This window comes from Lycium barbarum, chromosome 10 (genome assembly GCF_019175385.1).
Source record: "Lycium barbarum isolate Lr01 chromosome 10, ASM1917538v2, whole genome shotgun sequence".
NCBI lineage: Eukaryota > Viridiplantae > Streptophyta > Magnoliopsida > Solanales > Solanaceae > Lycium > Lycium barbarum.
Window position 1 is genome coordinate 96,015,521 of NC_083346.1, and position 16,508 is coordinate 96,032,028.

Genomic DNA, 16,508 nt, shown 5'->3' on the forward strand with positions numbered 1-16,508 from the left:
TATACGACATGATCGAACTGTTGTATTCTGGAGGGGACAAGTCAGAAAGATTACTGCTGGACCGTAGATTTACCGCAGTGGGCTTGAATCTCCTTAAAGAGAGCGAGATATCCGCGCCTCAGCCTGAAGATACTTTATTTTTATTTTTCATATTATTTTTCAATTGTAATTGTATTTTCATCGGCGCATAGCATTCATCTCAAAACAATAATCAGAATTCATAAACCAATTGTCATTAGGTGCACCCCAAAATATATACCAATATCCAAAGTTCATCACAACGGGCTTGGTTTTGTGTGAACTCTGAAGCTTAATTATGTAAAACCCAACCTGGAAAGTGCTTATTGGACTTGAACATATTCTCAGTCCTACATAAAAGTGAAATATCTACTCAATATTTTGTTATGGCATGAATTTAATTTGTTCTTACTTTTATTTCTTACTTTAGTACCTATAGGGGGATTGACACTAAGTTTCCGCTATGTGTAATTGGGTCCGGAAAAGAGTCGGACAAAAATAGTTATTCATGCTTTTAAAAGCTAAATATTTTGAAATAGCACTTTTTGTGTACTTTGATCAATTTTGAATTCTCATTTGATAATTGCTTAAATACATTTGAGAAAAGGTTTAATATTTGATTTTGTTGAAGTGATTTTTCTATTAACGTCATGATTTGATAAAAATCTAAGGCTAATAGGTTATGAATCTATTTTGGAATATCAAGTATTTTGGGATTTACTTGTGTTCATCAAAATTGGCTTCGGATGGATTGTGTGCCGCCATGAAATCACACGTACTGGTATGGTGTAGACTCTACCTAGAGCTCGTTTGGCTTAACTTAACAAAAGCAGCTTATAAGCCAAAAAAAAAAAAGTTAGGTTATCCCAACTTATTTTTTTAGGCTTATTTTAAGCACAAAATGACTTATAAATTGGCCAATCAAACACTCAAAAAAGCTAAAAACAGCTTATAAACTATTTTCAGCAACTTATAAGCTAAGCCAAACGGGCTACTACTGGTAAAAGGTTACAACATAGTGTCACTATTGTGTTAATAACATCAGCATGACTGAATCAATTCGTACTACACTATGATGAGAAGCACCGCAGAAGTACATGACACTTGCCTCTAGGTTGATCACCTAATTGACCTTGGATATTGCACCGGTGTTGGTATAGTACTCCCGTCGAAAAGTATACGAGGATTTTTTATGTTTAAGCCTGAAGAGCCGAAAGTGATTTCAACGACTTAATTTCATTGTAATGATTGCGTATGATTTCATTAAAATCATAGATTGATAAATATCTTTTAACTGTTTATATTTTTATTCAAATCACACTTGACATTCATTTCAAATGATAATAGCAAGATCAACATAACTGTCTACCACTTTATATCAGTTGTTGATTGCATTATATTTTAAGAGAAAATGATCAAAATGGTCCTTAATGCATGAGGTTAGAAATTCTAGCCATTCATAGATGCTCGTCGAAATATATTGTATAATAAATGATCATTCTAATCATCATATATAGAACGTAACCGAAATAGTCTTTAATATATGAAAAATTTATCATTTTAGTTATTTATATGTACCATGTAATCAAGTAATGTATGAAAAAATGATCATTTTAGTCCTAAACCGTAAAATTAACGGTGCAAGTAAGAAAATCTGTCAAGTTTAACTAGCAACTCAAGTGAGGGAAACAAAAATTACCCTTTCCCTCCCGCCACCATTGTCTGTGCCTGTAACAATGGACTTAATATTTTTTTTTGCCTCGCTAATAACATAGTTTTCATTTTTGTAATAAGAGACACAATTGGATAATACCTACGATCAAGGGCAACAACATACGTTGATTATTGATACAAGAGTTTTCATGTAGCAAAAGTTAACCTTTCTTCTCATCATATAAGATTTGGTTATGGCCGAGAAGTTTCCCTCTCTGTTTATGTTTTTAGGGCAAACGTGCAAATATACTTCTCAATTTTACGATTTAGAACAGATATACCTCTTGTTACAAAAGTGGTGTATATATACCCCTACCATTACAAAATGGTGCAAATATACCCTTTTCGCTGACGGGGGTTTTAAAAAAATCATTTCAGTTATTTTTTAATTAAAAAATATTCCACGTGACTTTAAAAAAAAGTCTACCCATTTTTTTTAGTAGACGTATTTTTCTAAAGCCACATAGTAATTTTTTCCTGATGGATCGGGTCTGGATCGTTTAAAAAAATGGGTAGACTTATTTTTTTTAAAGTCATGAAGATATTTTTTTAAACGAACCATACCCGACACACTAGAAAAAAATTACCATGGCTTTAGAAAAATATGTTTGCTAAAAAAAAATAGGGAGACTTTTTTTAAAGTCACGTGACATTTTTTTAATTAAAAAATAACCTGAATGATTTTTTAAAATAACTCTTGCACCATTTTATTACGGCAGGGGTATATTTGCACCATTTTATAATGGCGAGGTATATATAGACCACTTTTATAATGAGGGGTATATCTGCTCTAAATCGCAAAGTTGAGGGCATATTTTCACCTTTACCCGTGTTTTTATACAGCTCATGTGAGTTGCTCGTTAACCTTAACAATTTTTTTTACTTGTACCATTATTTTTAAGGTTTAAGTTTAAAATAATTACTTTTTTTCATACACTAAAAATTATTTTGAGTACGTGACATATATAAAAAACTAAAATAATCACTTTTCCCATATATGAAGAACTATTTTAAGTACGTGTATATAGGAAGGACTAAAATACCGCCGCCCCCGAACATCAAGGATCATTTTGATTATTTTTCTCGGATAATGAAGCCATTCTGCCAATCATGAAAGTGAAACCTTTTTCTTGAAAAATGACTCACTAGTTGACGCGTGTCACCATAAGTTTTGTATTTTGGACCTGGCGGAGCCACCAAAGAGGACTGTCTTTCCTCCCATAATTGACCTGCATTTCCATTTCATTTGAATTTCATCTCACATTCCATTTCTGAATTCCATTTCTCCATTTTTCACATCTCTCACAAGCGACGGCAGAGCCATGATTTCATTAAGGAGTTCGAAAAAATAAATAGATGAAGAAGCCAAATGAGGGTTCAATGTCTATTATATATATATATATATATATATATATATAAATAATTTTAATTATGTATAAATAATATAATTTTCTGCCCAAGGGAGTTCGGATGAACCCCTTGGCCCTTCCTCCCTACGGTCCTGCACAGATACAACACCTTTACACTTTGTTTGGATGGTTGTTACGCATTGTGGTAATATATCGTATTATATTGTATTATATTGTATTTTACTGTATTGTATTGTTTGATGGATATAATATTTGAATAGATTGTATTATTTTTTATCGTCACATAATGATTGACATTTAACAATTTGAAATATAAACCTACAAGAAAAATAGATTACTGTATAGCGCTGTGTAAAAATATGATAAAAAATAAAATATAGTTACTAGATAATAAGTAAAAATAAAATAAGAAAATAACGTCGCGATGATACCAAATCAATTATTATGTAAAATGAACTTCTCATCGCCACGTAACTAGGTATTTAACATAGAATATATTAAAATAAAAATAAAATTATTATATTTAAAGTAACAATGCAGTACAATATATATCAATCATCCAAACAGGCTGTTAATAGAGACAAAAATATAAAAATCATTCTGTATTAGTAACCTATACACAAAATAATTCTAATTATAAAACCTTTTGTTACCTTTTTTTTGTTTTCAAATAGAATTGAATGGAGACAAATATGAGAAAGAAATGGGATTGAAAGTTGAAATCCTAATTCTACAATTTAATCTCGGTTATTCAGTTTAATTAAAAGTAGTGTGTAGTAATATTTTGGGTGGAGGATTTGTCAATAAATCGGCAAGGAATTGACAGATCGGCGATTAAAAATGCAGTCGAAGGGCGATGTAGATAAGCAGATCTCGCAATTAATGGAATGTAAAGCGTTACCGGAAGCGGAGGTGAAGACGTTGTGTGATCAAGCGAGAGCTATACTTGTTGAGGAATGGAATGTGCAGCCAGTTAAATGTCCTGTTACTGTTTGTGGTGATATACATGGACAGTTTTATGATTTGATTGAGCTTTTCAAGATTGGTGGAAATGCTCCTGATACTAATTATCTCTTCATGGGTGATTATGTTGGTCAGTTTCACATTTTATCTTCTTTTTCATTTCATTAGGGCTATGTAATTTTTGTTATACCGCCTAGTGGTCAATGAAATAGGTTGAGCAGGTCTCAGGTTCCATTCCAGGTGGTTTCTTCTCATCTGTTGTAGCCTTGGTACCTGTTGCTGGTGGGAGGTGGAAGGTATGGGGTTTAGGGTTTGGTAGTCTATGTGGTAATTGCTGGTTTTGTTATGGCTTGCCTATTTTTCAATAAATTTGGCATTGCCATTGTTGACATGAATGGAAACGGCAAGTACGTACAACCCTAATGTTACCCATCTAGTGGTCAATGAGGTGGAATGAGAACCATGAGGTCACATGTTTGAATCCCTGTGGAGGCAAAATATATTAAGTGATTTCTTCCCATCTGCCTAGGTCTTGGTGGACATAGCTGGTAGGTACCCAATGAATAGTTGATGAGTGGGCGAACACCACCATCATGAAGAAAAAGAAACAGTGTTAATGTTAGGATCACTTGAAGGATGATGTAGGTTGTGCACATTGTATAGAATGCGATGTGTGCTGAACATTCATAGTTTGTTTCAAGCTTGGAAAGTCACATGAGTGGTTCTGCCTAGTTAAGGGTGCTTCAAAATCAGCTAAGTAAGTATAGTTCATTTTTTTGTCTGGAGGAATTCAACATTTCATTGCTCAATCATTGAGGACATGGATGATTGTGATGCCATTCAATGATGGCAGAGTTACTGTCATGGGTCATTCCTTGTTTTGGCAATACACATTTAACACATGTTTGATAATGATGGTGGGACTTTACTGATGAATCATTATTGAGTATACCGTGGCATTAGCCGAGGCGCACAAAGGACACCATCGATAACAAAAAGGGCTATGTATTTGTGTTGAATTTAAAAGTAAGGGTTTGGTGGTCTATCGATCCTAAACTAGTTAGGTTCGGCTATAGATGACTTCTATATACCCATTTATTTAGAAGATACTTTATGATTAGACTATATCTATGTTGCTGGCTTGGGAGGATTTGCTTCTGAGCGCTCATACATGGAGTTTAGGGTTTGGTAGTCTATGTGGTATTTGCTAGTTTTGTCATGGCTTGCCTATTAGTTTAATTTTTAATAGATTTGGTATTGCCATTGTTGACATGAATGGAAACTGCAAATAAGTACAACCCTAATGTTACCTGCCTAGTGGTGAATGAGGTGCGATGGGAACCATGAGGTCACATATTTGATTCCCAGTGGAGGCAAAAAAATATTATGTGATTTCTTTCTATCTGTGTAAGCCTCGATGGACAGATAACTCTGGTACCTGTGTTGGTGGGAGATAGTAGGTACGCAATGGAATAGTCGATGAGTGGGCAAGCTGATTCGAAGAACACCATCATGAAGAAAAGAAAACAACACTAATGCTAGGATCTATTGAAGGATGAGGTAGGTTGTGCACATTGTATAGAGAGTCATGTGTAGCTTTTATGTTGAACATCTATAGTTTGTTTCAAGCTTGGACAGTCACTTGAGTGGTTCTGCCTAGTTAAGGGTGCTTCAAAATCAGCTAAGTATACTTCATTTTTTGTCTGGAATAATTCAACATTTCATTGCTCAATCATTGAGGACATGGATGATTGTGATGCCATTCATTGATGGCAGAGTTACTGTCATGGTTCATCCCTTGTTTTGGCAATACACATTTAACACATGTTTGATAATGATGGTGGGACTTTACTGATGAATCATTATTGAGATGGGATATTTTTATGTGCTGGTGGTTCAAAATTTGACAAAGTAAGATACCAGCCTTGATAGGAGGTGAAGTATAGAAGATTTTGGTCTCCATTAAGCTTCATTAGCTTAAGATGTCTTAATTGGTCAAAGATTTGTTACATCAGGATTCTAGGTGTGGGAGAAAAATTTGCCAATCAAAACGATGATGACTAAAACATGTTTGGAGTTTCCCTCTTCATTACGTGATAATTTTGTCTCTTCTCCTCTATGTAGATTTTTGGATTTTTTGAAGTGTGAGTGGACAGGTTATTCCCATAAGTGAGTATCTGGGTTGTTGGATATGTTTTCTCAAGCATCGTAAGTTAGTGAAAAAAGGCGCTACAGTTTATTACATATAAAGAAAAAATTGTCTTTCGGAGCCCCCAGGGCTTTGGTCTAGTGGTTAGAACGCAACATCATTATGTGTGAGTTAGGCGCACTTCACGGGCTCGAACTTTGCCATAGACAAAAGCCTAGTATTTAAGTAAAGAAGGGAGAGGGCCAGGCTTATTATCCACTTTATTTTGGCGTAACTGGTAAAGTTGCTGCCATGTGACCAGGAGGTCACGGGTTCGAGCCGTGGAAATAGCCTCTTGCAGAAATGCAAGGTAAGACTGCGTACAATAGACCCTTGTGGTCCGGCCCTTCTCCGGACCCCGCGCATAGCGGGAGCTTAGTGCACCGGACTGCCCTTATTTTGGACCGTGCGCCACAGGCCCTCGATGATTTCTTAGTTATCTGGAAAAAAAAGAGTTGTCTTTTTAAACTTTCTTTTCATTTAACTTTTCTTGTTAGTTGAAGCACTTCTCATTAAAAGCCTGTACTTTGTTTTCTTTATATAAGAAATTTAATGCAGCAACATCAAGTGTCCATTAGAATTGTGCAGTCTTTTCCTACCAGTTATCTTTATTTTTCTATATAATACTTGTCAAAGTTGCTTTGTTCCCCCAACTTTTCATGTCTGATATAGTATATTGGCCAATATGTGTATCCAGCCTTATTAAACAAAGGATCAATATGTGGATTCATTAATTGCAGAGTTGCCTTAGTTTTATTTGTAATTGGCACGTCTTCCTTTCTCTTGTCATGATTGTAGATAGGACAAAGGTCTTTATTATACTTCCGGTTTTGAGATACATTGCGTCATGGAAAGGTTGCATACTACATAAGCCACAACTGTGTGCTCTCTGTTACATTTTGTTTGTCACTTTTTCTACAGTTATGTGTTTCATCTTCTCATTCTTTACTTTTATTTCTTGATATTAGCATTGTTAGTTGAGTTAGTTTCCTTGTTGGACAAATATATTAGCATTCACACTTCAGCCAGAGAATAATATTGGCAAAACATCTATTATTAATAGGCTGTTCGGCGAATGCTGCATTCACATCTATCATTAATATATTTTCAATGAATGCAGACCGTGGGTACTATTCTGTGGAGACCGTCACACTCTTGGTTGCTCTGAAGGTCCGTTATAGAGATAGAATCACAATTCTTAGGGGAAACCATGAAAGCAGACAAATCACTCAGGTGTAAGTGATTTACTTTTTTGATCTTGAATATTAAAGTTCATTTTGAGGTGCAAAAATTGCCTATTGAAAAATTACTTTTCTGTTTCATTAGATGACCTAGTAAGTTACTCGGAATTAAAAAAAAAAAAAAAAAAAAGTAAGTTACTCGGACTCTTTGAAAGTGTTGCCGTACCCGTGTCGGATCCTCCAAAAATACACTACTTTTGAAGGATCCGACACGCACCCGACGACATTTTAGGAGAGTCCGAGTAACTTAGGTTTTGTGTACGAGGATGTGTGATTGGGTACACATACCAGTCTTATATTTTCTTCTCGTCTCTTGGTATTTTGATTCCCAGCTGCTTTACACTCCAATTTATCAAAGAAAGCATAAGTAGAAGAACGTTTATAAGCAATGGTACCATATTATATGAAAAGCCAAAGAGATATCTATTAGATGCACTTCTTATCTTAGTTTAGGGGTGTTACGCACTGAGTTGACAATTCAAAGTTTAACACTAAAAGTTGGCATACAGGGGGGAGATAGCCTTTTCTGCATCATTTGGTGAATGATATGTTGGTATATGTGTTTCAGTTGCTTATCCTTTAACCCGTCATGTAAGATATCAGGGTAGTTTTCTTTTGAAAATGGTTCAGTTGGTGGAACTATCTTGTTATCATGTCTTTCTAGAAGGGATTTCATTATTCCTTTTTGCTTGTGCCCTCCTTAAATGAGAACAGGAACTTTAATTCCTGACTTCTGTTTTTTAAAATTGCCTTGCTTTGGGCATGGTCTTCATTATGGGGTCGTTTGGTACGGTGTATAAGAATAGTATTGAAGAGGGTGTATTAGTAATGCTGGCATTATTTTTTATCACTGTTTGGTTTGTTGTAATAAATGAATTGGGTGTATTAGAATAGGAATAGTACTTGTATTAGTTATACATAGGTTTGCTATGTATAAAAATAGTATTGAATAGGGTGTTTCTATTATATGGAAGAATGGAGAGTTGGGACGACCAAGGGTAGTTTAGTCAAATAGCAAAACATTCAGCTTAAAATAATTGTACATTGTGCATTGAGAACATCCAATTCACGAAAAAACCAGACAACTTTGATGTAATTACTGGCATACCCCCGACTATGTCAGTAACTCAAATCACATATGGCTATAAAGGTGCAGTGATTGCTACATTTGTGCGTATCATCAAGTTGGAGTAACAAAATCTCTGAACATTTATGTACATTTGTTGCTTCATCTTAGGGAGATTTTCAAAAAGTAAGTACAGTACTCCATTCAAGCCATTCGATTTCTTTTTACCTTTTTTATTTCTAAAATTAGCGTGACATCTAATTTAATTATTCTATTTTACAACTCCATTCCCTCCGTTTCGATTTAGTGTTTTAATGTAATTAGTCACAAAATTTAAGAAATAACTTTTTAAAATGTTGTGAAATTATATTAAGGATCTTGCAATGTATCAAAATGTCCATTAAATCTTGTGGTGCTAAACATGCCATGTAAAATTTGAATTGAGGAGATATCAAACATAAAAAGTGGGGATGTCATTCCTTTTTCAGCATATTACAAGAGGAAATAAGAAACTTAAATTGAAACTGGGAAATAATTTTAAATATAAATAGAAATTATATATATGAAGTGAAATAAGTTTGTTTCATTTTTCAAAAATACCAAATTAAAATTTGATAAAAGGTAAGTATATTTTGGGTCCAATTTACAACGCTGGCAATAGAATTTTCTTATATTTTAAAATTAATCAAATCAAAGTTTTATCTGCTATAGTAGATTGCTTGCTTTGTTTTTCAAATTATCAACTAATTCTTAATACTACTATTCTTTAGTCTCAAATAAGAAGGGGGAAAGAATTTCTTTTTATGCAGATTATCTCTTTTTCAAATATTAATAAATTCCATTAACATACTATATTTACAAATTTGAGTTTACACAAACTTTATGGTCAAGGCTAGACGTAATAATATTATTTTTTTGCTATTTGGGCCAATAATCTTTTATTATTATTAAATTTATATGTAATTATAAATCCTAAACAGGGAACATTACTAAAGGAAATCAAAATTGAATCTAGATAGAAAAGTTAAATATATGCTTATGATTTGAAACTATATGTGATATTTTTCGTAACATACTTAAATGATACAACTACTTTTAATTAGGTATCATTTTATCACGATCGAAAAATTAAAAACAACTATTGTATCACGGTAACATTCTTTTCTACTCTCCTTCTCAAAAAAACTTTCTTTTCTACTATCGGTTAAGACAAATTACATGCTTAGTTTCGTTCGATACTGAGTTACACTTTTTAGTTATATAAATCCAACTACTGAACAAGAAATTGAAAGGAGTGACCTTCAGGACAATAGCATATAATGGCTCATCCATATGAAGATAGTATAGAACGGTTTAGTTACAAGAGTTCAATTTGAGGAAAGCATAAAATATAGAGAAAATTCAACTTCTGAAATTGGAAGGAGTGGCCTTTAGGACAATAACACGTAGTGGCTCATCCTTGTGAATTTATATGAATACACAATGGCAAAGAGCAATTTGAATTTTAGAGTTCGAATGATTTACATTTAAAAAAGAATGTTATCATATTAATATTCAACAATATTTGACGACATTGTAGAATTAAGTTACTTTATTACTTTAATTATTCTAAAGTTTTGGCTAGGACCAACAAAATGTTGGTTAAAATATCTGCACAAATTTTGTGAACTTTTAATAGAAATAGACAAAATAGCAATAGAAAAATTTAAATTTGCTCAATATGTAATTGGTGTGAAGTTCCTAAACAATCATATCGGGCCCGTGCGTGCACGGGCTTCAGATTATCTAGTAAAACTAACACACTAGTTATACATAGGTTGAAGAACAGTACCAAACAAAGGATTAATAATACCAAAGCTAATACATGTGTTATTTTCTTTTTACATCCTACCAAACGACCCCATATGTGTTTGTGTGTTGTTGAGTGTAGGTCTTCAACTTCTCATCCCCTCCCGAGAAGAAAGAAAAAAAAGAATCTGAGACCTGAGTTGGGATGCAGAATATGTAGCGTTCATTCTACTTAGAATTTACAGGCAGTGATAAAATCTCTCCCAGACATATGGGGAGTATAAAACCTTTCTGCTTTTAAGGAATTACTAGGTGTTGAGCATCTTGTTGAATGAACGGATAACTACTCCACGGCTGTCTTAGATCTGAACTATATCAGCAATAAGAGGAGCTTTAACTGGAGGTAAATTGGAAAGAAGGGTAAAGTTTGCATAACTTGAGAGCAGGATAAACTGGAGATGTGCTCTATGTGTATTAATTTAAAGGCAATATGTCAACGATGAGGGAGCAGTAGTTATAGAGGATTACATAATGGCCTTCCCATCCCCTTTTACCTGTCAAAAGATTTTGGTTTGTCTGCTGATCTTGGAACTGGAATGGGTTGTGTTCATCAGCTGGATTAAACCTATGGAATCAACTAAATCAAGGGTCGCAAAAATAACTCATTAATTGATCAGAGAAAGTGACAACCTCCACCTTGAAAAGAAGTTATTTCTGTTCTTCTATTTTGCTCCTTAAAAAATTCAGTCTCCACTGAAGGACCTAAAAGAATCTGAAGGGTTTCAAATATAAAGCTGACTCCATTTTTAAGATCAGGTTTAATTGCTTACGTTTTCTTACTTTCTGGTGTAAAATGGACTATGTACTTGAGGCTGAAACATTGTCAGACTTTATTAATTCCTACAGAATTAGATGGGATTATATTTTTGCTTTTCGGATGAAAATATCACAGCACCATCATAGTGCTGCTCTTATTAACAAGATTAATTGACGTTTATCCTCCAAAATATTCTTCTCCTTTTGTGGTAAATTTCCATCCACGTTCATCCTGTTCTTGTGCTTCCAGTTTGATAACATGATTTTAACTGCTGGTTGTCTGCCTTCTTTCTTTTTGTTCTTTTATACTGAGGTAGTGGTCTTAGAGCAAGCAGGTAGCATGAGATATTTTGACCTTTTAATAAATGCAAATGTTATCTTTTCAAACATCCAAGCTTCTAAAATGACACCGTCTTCCCACTCATTATTCTTTACAATATGATTGCTAAGTTTGTCCACACAAAGACTTCATGCCTTCTAAGTAAAACAGTGGCAAAAGGCGATGAAGAGCTAGTTTGAAGTTCTGGGATTAAACAAGTACTGTTGTGCCTTGCACATTGTCTGGCTAAAGTTTCTTTCCAAACCACCAGATAGATGTATAACATTTGACGGAGTGATGAAAAGAAAGAAAAAAGAAAAGTAAAAGACAATTGACCGTGGTTATCAACAGATGCATCTATAGGCAGTTCGTTAGGAGGAATTACTTTTCTATTTCATTGTCTATTTACAGTTTACCAAGGCTGTGAAACTATGACTGCAGTTCAATCATCTATGGTGGTATTGAGATACCTCTTTCCCTGACAGGTATGGTTTTTATGATGAATGCTTGAGGAAGTATGGAAATGCCAACGTTTGGAAGTATTTCACTGATCTTTTTGATTATCTACCACTGACAGCACTAATTGAGAGTCAGGTTTGAGCTGTTACGCTACTGGCTTTTCATTTCAAAAAAGTGCTGACATAAATTTCTAGCTTAACTCTTCTTTCTGTTTTAGGTATTCTGTTTACATGGAGGACTCTCGCCTTCTTTGGATACACTGGATAATATACGATCATTGGACCGTATACAAGAGGTATTGTAATTCAGGTTTTTATGCTTTAATAATACATGACACTGCTTTCTTTTGTATTTACTACTGGCTCTTCTGCTTGCTCCATCGCATGCCTATTGTCCATATTTGCGCATGAAAGTCTTATTATTATAATTGAACTTTCCATTGATGGTTCAGTCCATTGTATTAGCTTACAATAACTTCTTAATTAATCAAAAGGGATGTGTCCCCAGTTTACAAGTGGTATGTCGCATTAGCTTACCATAATGTTCAATAGAACTACAAAATCAACTAGAGGTCTTAATGCAGCTCAGTCACTAATTATACATTTGCTATGGGGAAGGGATCTGCCTTTTCAATTTCCTATTGCTAGAGATGAGAATTTATTACTTTAACATCTTCTGATATTTACCTGTAGGGTATATCTTACAACAATGCTATTCTTTATTGCTTCTTGAACATGTGGTCCTGTGGCCCAGTGGTTTCCATTGTTCCTAGTGGTTCATGATTTTAGTTCTATGCACATTAATGTTGCTGGTCCTCATCAGTTAAGTCTTACTGTGGTTATCAGGTTCCACATGAAGGACCAATGTGCGATCTCCTTTGGTCTGATCCAGATGATCGGTGTGGTTGGGGAATATCACCCCGAGGGGCTGGTTACACCTTTGGACAGGATATAGCATCTCAGTTCAACCACACCAATGGGCTCTCTCTGATTTCTCGAGCCCATCAGCTTGTCATGGAGGGTTTCAATTGGTGTCAGGTTTGTGAACCCACTAACGCCCACCCTCACAAAAAAAAAAAAAAAAAAACAAGTGCGAACTACTAGAAAATTTTAAAAGAAACACTTACGGACTGCTTGTGTTTATTAAAGTTGTTGCTTAGTGATTACTTTGTATTTACATGCTATTTGTTACAATTTCGACAGGATAAGAATGTTGTGACAGTATTTAGTGCTCCAAACTATTGTTACCGGTGTGGTAACATGGCTGCAATTCTAGAAATAGGCGAAAACATGGAGCAGAATTTCCTTCAGTTTGACCCAGCTCCACGGCAGATAGAGCCCGACACCACGAGGAAGACTCCTGATTACTTCTTGTGATTCCAGTGGTTGCACTAATTGTTTGTAGCTCATTGATGTCGTATTACTGTAGATGTGTCTTAAAAAGAGGAGTTCTGTCATTTGAGGATTATTCTCAACATCATTCTTTTGTTTGGAGGTCGTTCAGCTGCTAGCTTTGAATGTGTATGCTGGAGGTTCATCTGAGAGTTGAGAAGAGGCAATGAAGGTTTGTCATGTATATTGTTTTCTAAAGGGAGCAGCAATAACATGGTGCATTTATGTTCTAGAATTTTGAATTTTGTGCTGGAAGCAGGTATTTCCCATCCCATGTTTTTCGTCAGTGACCGACTAGGTTCAGCTAAATTCGTGCGTGGTGATATTTATGCCATTTCTAACGGCATTCCCTTGGATATGGTCAACACAAAACCCCACTCCCCCCCCCCCCCCCCCCCCCCCTCCTCTTTCTTTATGGACACATTTCGAACTGTGCAGAAGAAATGAAGAGGAGAAGTACTAGGCGTTTGTCTGTATATTTGGTATTCCATAGGATGCATCTTAAGTTGAAATTTGCCACTTCGTTGCTGTCTTTGGTGAATAATAGTAGCTAGAATTTATGTATGACGAAAGTCTAAAATGAAGTAGAGTATACAGTTCTTGAAAATTGTTGATTGTTGTCCAGCAATTTAAAATTCGTTTTTTTTGTCCTCCTGAAAAGTTTATAATTCAATTAAGATATTGTATGAATATTTTTCAATTCTCCTTTTAGAAAAGGAGGATTTTTTGTTTGCAAATTATTTGTTAAGTTTTAAGATAGCTTCATAGGGAAAGAACCTGATTTTTACTTTGAAACTTAAACTGCTGAGAGTCTACAGTAACAAAACAGCTCTTCAGTGTAGGGTTGTGCATATTAATGGTTCAATCAATAACCCGAACTAATTATTGGGTTAATGGTTCGGGTTAATGGATTACTGGTTCGGGTATCGGGTGATGCCCTGTGGTTATTGGGTCGTGTCACGGTTTGGCCATTTTTGTTAACGGATGAATCGATAACCCGATAACCATTTATTTAATTACAATTCTACCCTTTCATATATAAAGTCACTTGACTAGATTTAGGGTTCACTTGATTTTCACTTCATAAACTCAGGGGTCCGAAACTAAAATGCCCCCAAAAAAATTATTTTGAACCAAAATACCTCAACAAAAAAAAAAATGTTACAAAAGTATTTTTAGAGCAGTAAAATACTGTGCTATAGCACTTCACGGAGACTGAGTCGTTAAGTGCTATGGCGCAGTATTTTACTGCGCTATACAAATGTTTCTCTCACCTATAGCGCAGTAAAATACTGCGCTATAGGACACCGCCATTTTCCAAAACATTACATTTTCACTCCTTTTTACGTAGTTTATCTTTTTTACGTAGTTTAGCCGTATATTAATCATGCTTTAAGATTCCGGAACTTCAATATTTTATATAAAACTCTAGTTATATTTGTACAATTAATAAAATAGGTTCAACACATCAAGAATACGCAATACTTTGGATTGTCGTTTTAGTGGTTGAAAAGTGCTCGAAGTCGTTTTTTGTTTGAAAACTTGTAGTCCTTAGCTTTAAGTTATTTATCTTTAGGGTTTCGTCTTATTTTTAAATTAATGCTTAACTTTATTTCAAATGTGTCACGTTTTTTTTTTATTTTCAATTTAGGATGTGAAACTATAAACAATAATAAAGACTAAGATAATATTTATAAATATGCAAAAAATATATAATATTTACGATAAATTGTACAACACTAATGTATATACACTATCGAGGATGGGTCCCATATGTAGTATGCCGGAGACTATCCCTAGGCCTAAGGCTCATACCATCCCCACCGCCCTCGCCATCGTCTCCATCGCCCTTTTTCCTCTTAGTAACCGGGCGTTCCAAGTTATGATCATCTCCCCTTCCCCTAGCCCTTGCGCCCCTAACTAGAACGTGTTTCTTCTTGGGATCTAATCCCGCTGGCACGCTTAGAACCTCAGGCTGAGCTAGGTCTGGAAACTCGACCTCTTCCTCGTCAGGAGTTGCCACCGCGGGAGCTGAAGGATGAACCTACAAAATATATAATAATTAGTACCATTTCTTATTTATATTGAATACATTAACGTTATTTATTTAATCAAACCAGTGTATCAACGGGCGCCTGAGTAGTCTCCTGAGATGGGTGTGGTGGTGAATATGAGGTAGTCTCCTGGACGAGATGCTGTTCGAAGTCTAAGTAAAGGTTATAAAAATTAAATAAATATTTACCTTATATTGAATAAAATTAGTTTTAAGTAAAAAACTTACATGCGCCTCGGTAGTCTCATGAGAAGACATCTCTGCCTCGGCAGGTTGATGAGAATGCTCCTGAATGGGTAGCTCCTGTGGACCCACTGCCGCCGAATCCTAAAATATGAAAAAAACGAAATAATAAATAACATACATATTTAAAATAAGTACTTTAAATAATCAAATATGTATATTAAATATTGACCTTATATTGAATAAAATAAATTTTAATAAAAAACTTACCTGTGGCTCGGTAGTCATATGGGAAGACACCGCTAGCTCGGCAGACCCATGAGAAAACGCCTGAGTGGGTGGCTCTGGTGGACCCGCTGGCGCCGAATCCTAAAATATAAAATATTACTAAATAATGAGTAACATATATATATATATATATATATATATATATATATATATATATATAAAATAAATAATTTTAAAGGAACAAATAAGTATTTTAAATATTAACCGGGATCAAAAACTCATCGAAGTCAAGAATCCTGGTTCCCTCTAAATTCCTCACAGGCCGCTCATCAGCTAATGAAGCGCGTAACGCCGCCCAATCAACGTTATCACGCTCCTCCATGTATGCATTCTAGCTCGGCTGTGATGAAGACCCGGGTATCTCAGCAAGTAAGAGCGCCGGCGTAAACGTAGGTGAGTCCCCAGGTGAGCTGCCACCGGTCTGGAACGGCTGCGGATGGACTAGACCGTGAACGCCCTCTGGAATGGGATCGGCCTCATCCGCCTCATCTACCAGATGGTGTCCTCCACCACCAGGTCCTTTAGCAGCAGCGCCGCGTCCTCTACGCGCACGACGTCCTCCGGCAGCACGGCGTCCTCTGCTAGCACGGCCTCCTCCTCTGGGAGCACCCGGTCCTCCTCCTGGCGCTGCCTAATACTCAGCCTCCGGAAC

General features: G+C 35.3%; 1 protein-coding gene across 1 annotated transcript; it reads left to right on the forward strand.

Moving 5' to 3' along the window:
• The first annotated feature begins 3,679 nt into the window (after positions 1-3,679).
• Positions 3,680-13,939, forward strand: LOC132613510 (serine/threonine-protein phosphatase PP2A-2 catalytic subunit-like). The gene is made up of 6 exons (XM_060327553.1): positions 3,680-4,194; positions 7,373-7,487; positions 11,968-12,076; positions 12,159-12,236; positions 12,787-12,978; positions 13,144-13,939. The coding sequence occupies exons 1-6, from the start codon at positions 3,942-3,944 to the stop codon at positions 13,315-13,317; spliced, it is 921 nt and encodes a 306-aa protein (XP_060183536.1). The 5' UTR covers positions 3,680-3,941; the 3' UTR covers positions 13,318-13,939.
• The last annotated feature ends 2,569 nt before the right edge of the window (positions 13,940-16,508 follow it).

What these genes read in the sequence shown, in the direction of transcription:
- LOC132613510 (XM_060327553.1), top strand. Translation starts at nt 3,942, where the DNA reads ATGCAGTCGAAGGGCGATGTAGATAAGCAGATCTCGCAATTAATGGAA. An exon ending in AGCAGACAAATCACTCAGGT is followed by an intron (nt 7,488 to 11,967) that starts GTAAGTGATTTA and finishes TTTCCCTGACAG; the next exon opens with GTATGGTTTTTATGATGAAT. An exon ending in AGGGTTTCAATTGGTGTCAG is followed by an intron (nt 12,979 to 13,143) that starts GTTTGTGAACCC and finishes CAATTTCGACAG; the next exon opens with GATAAGAATGTTGTGACAGT.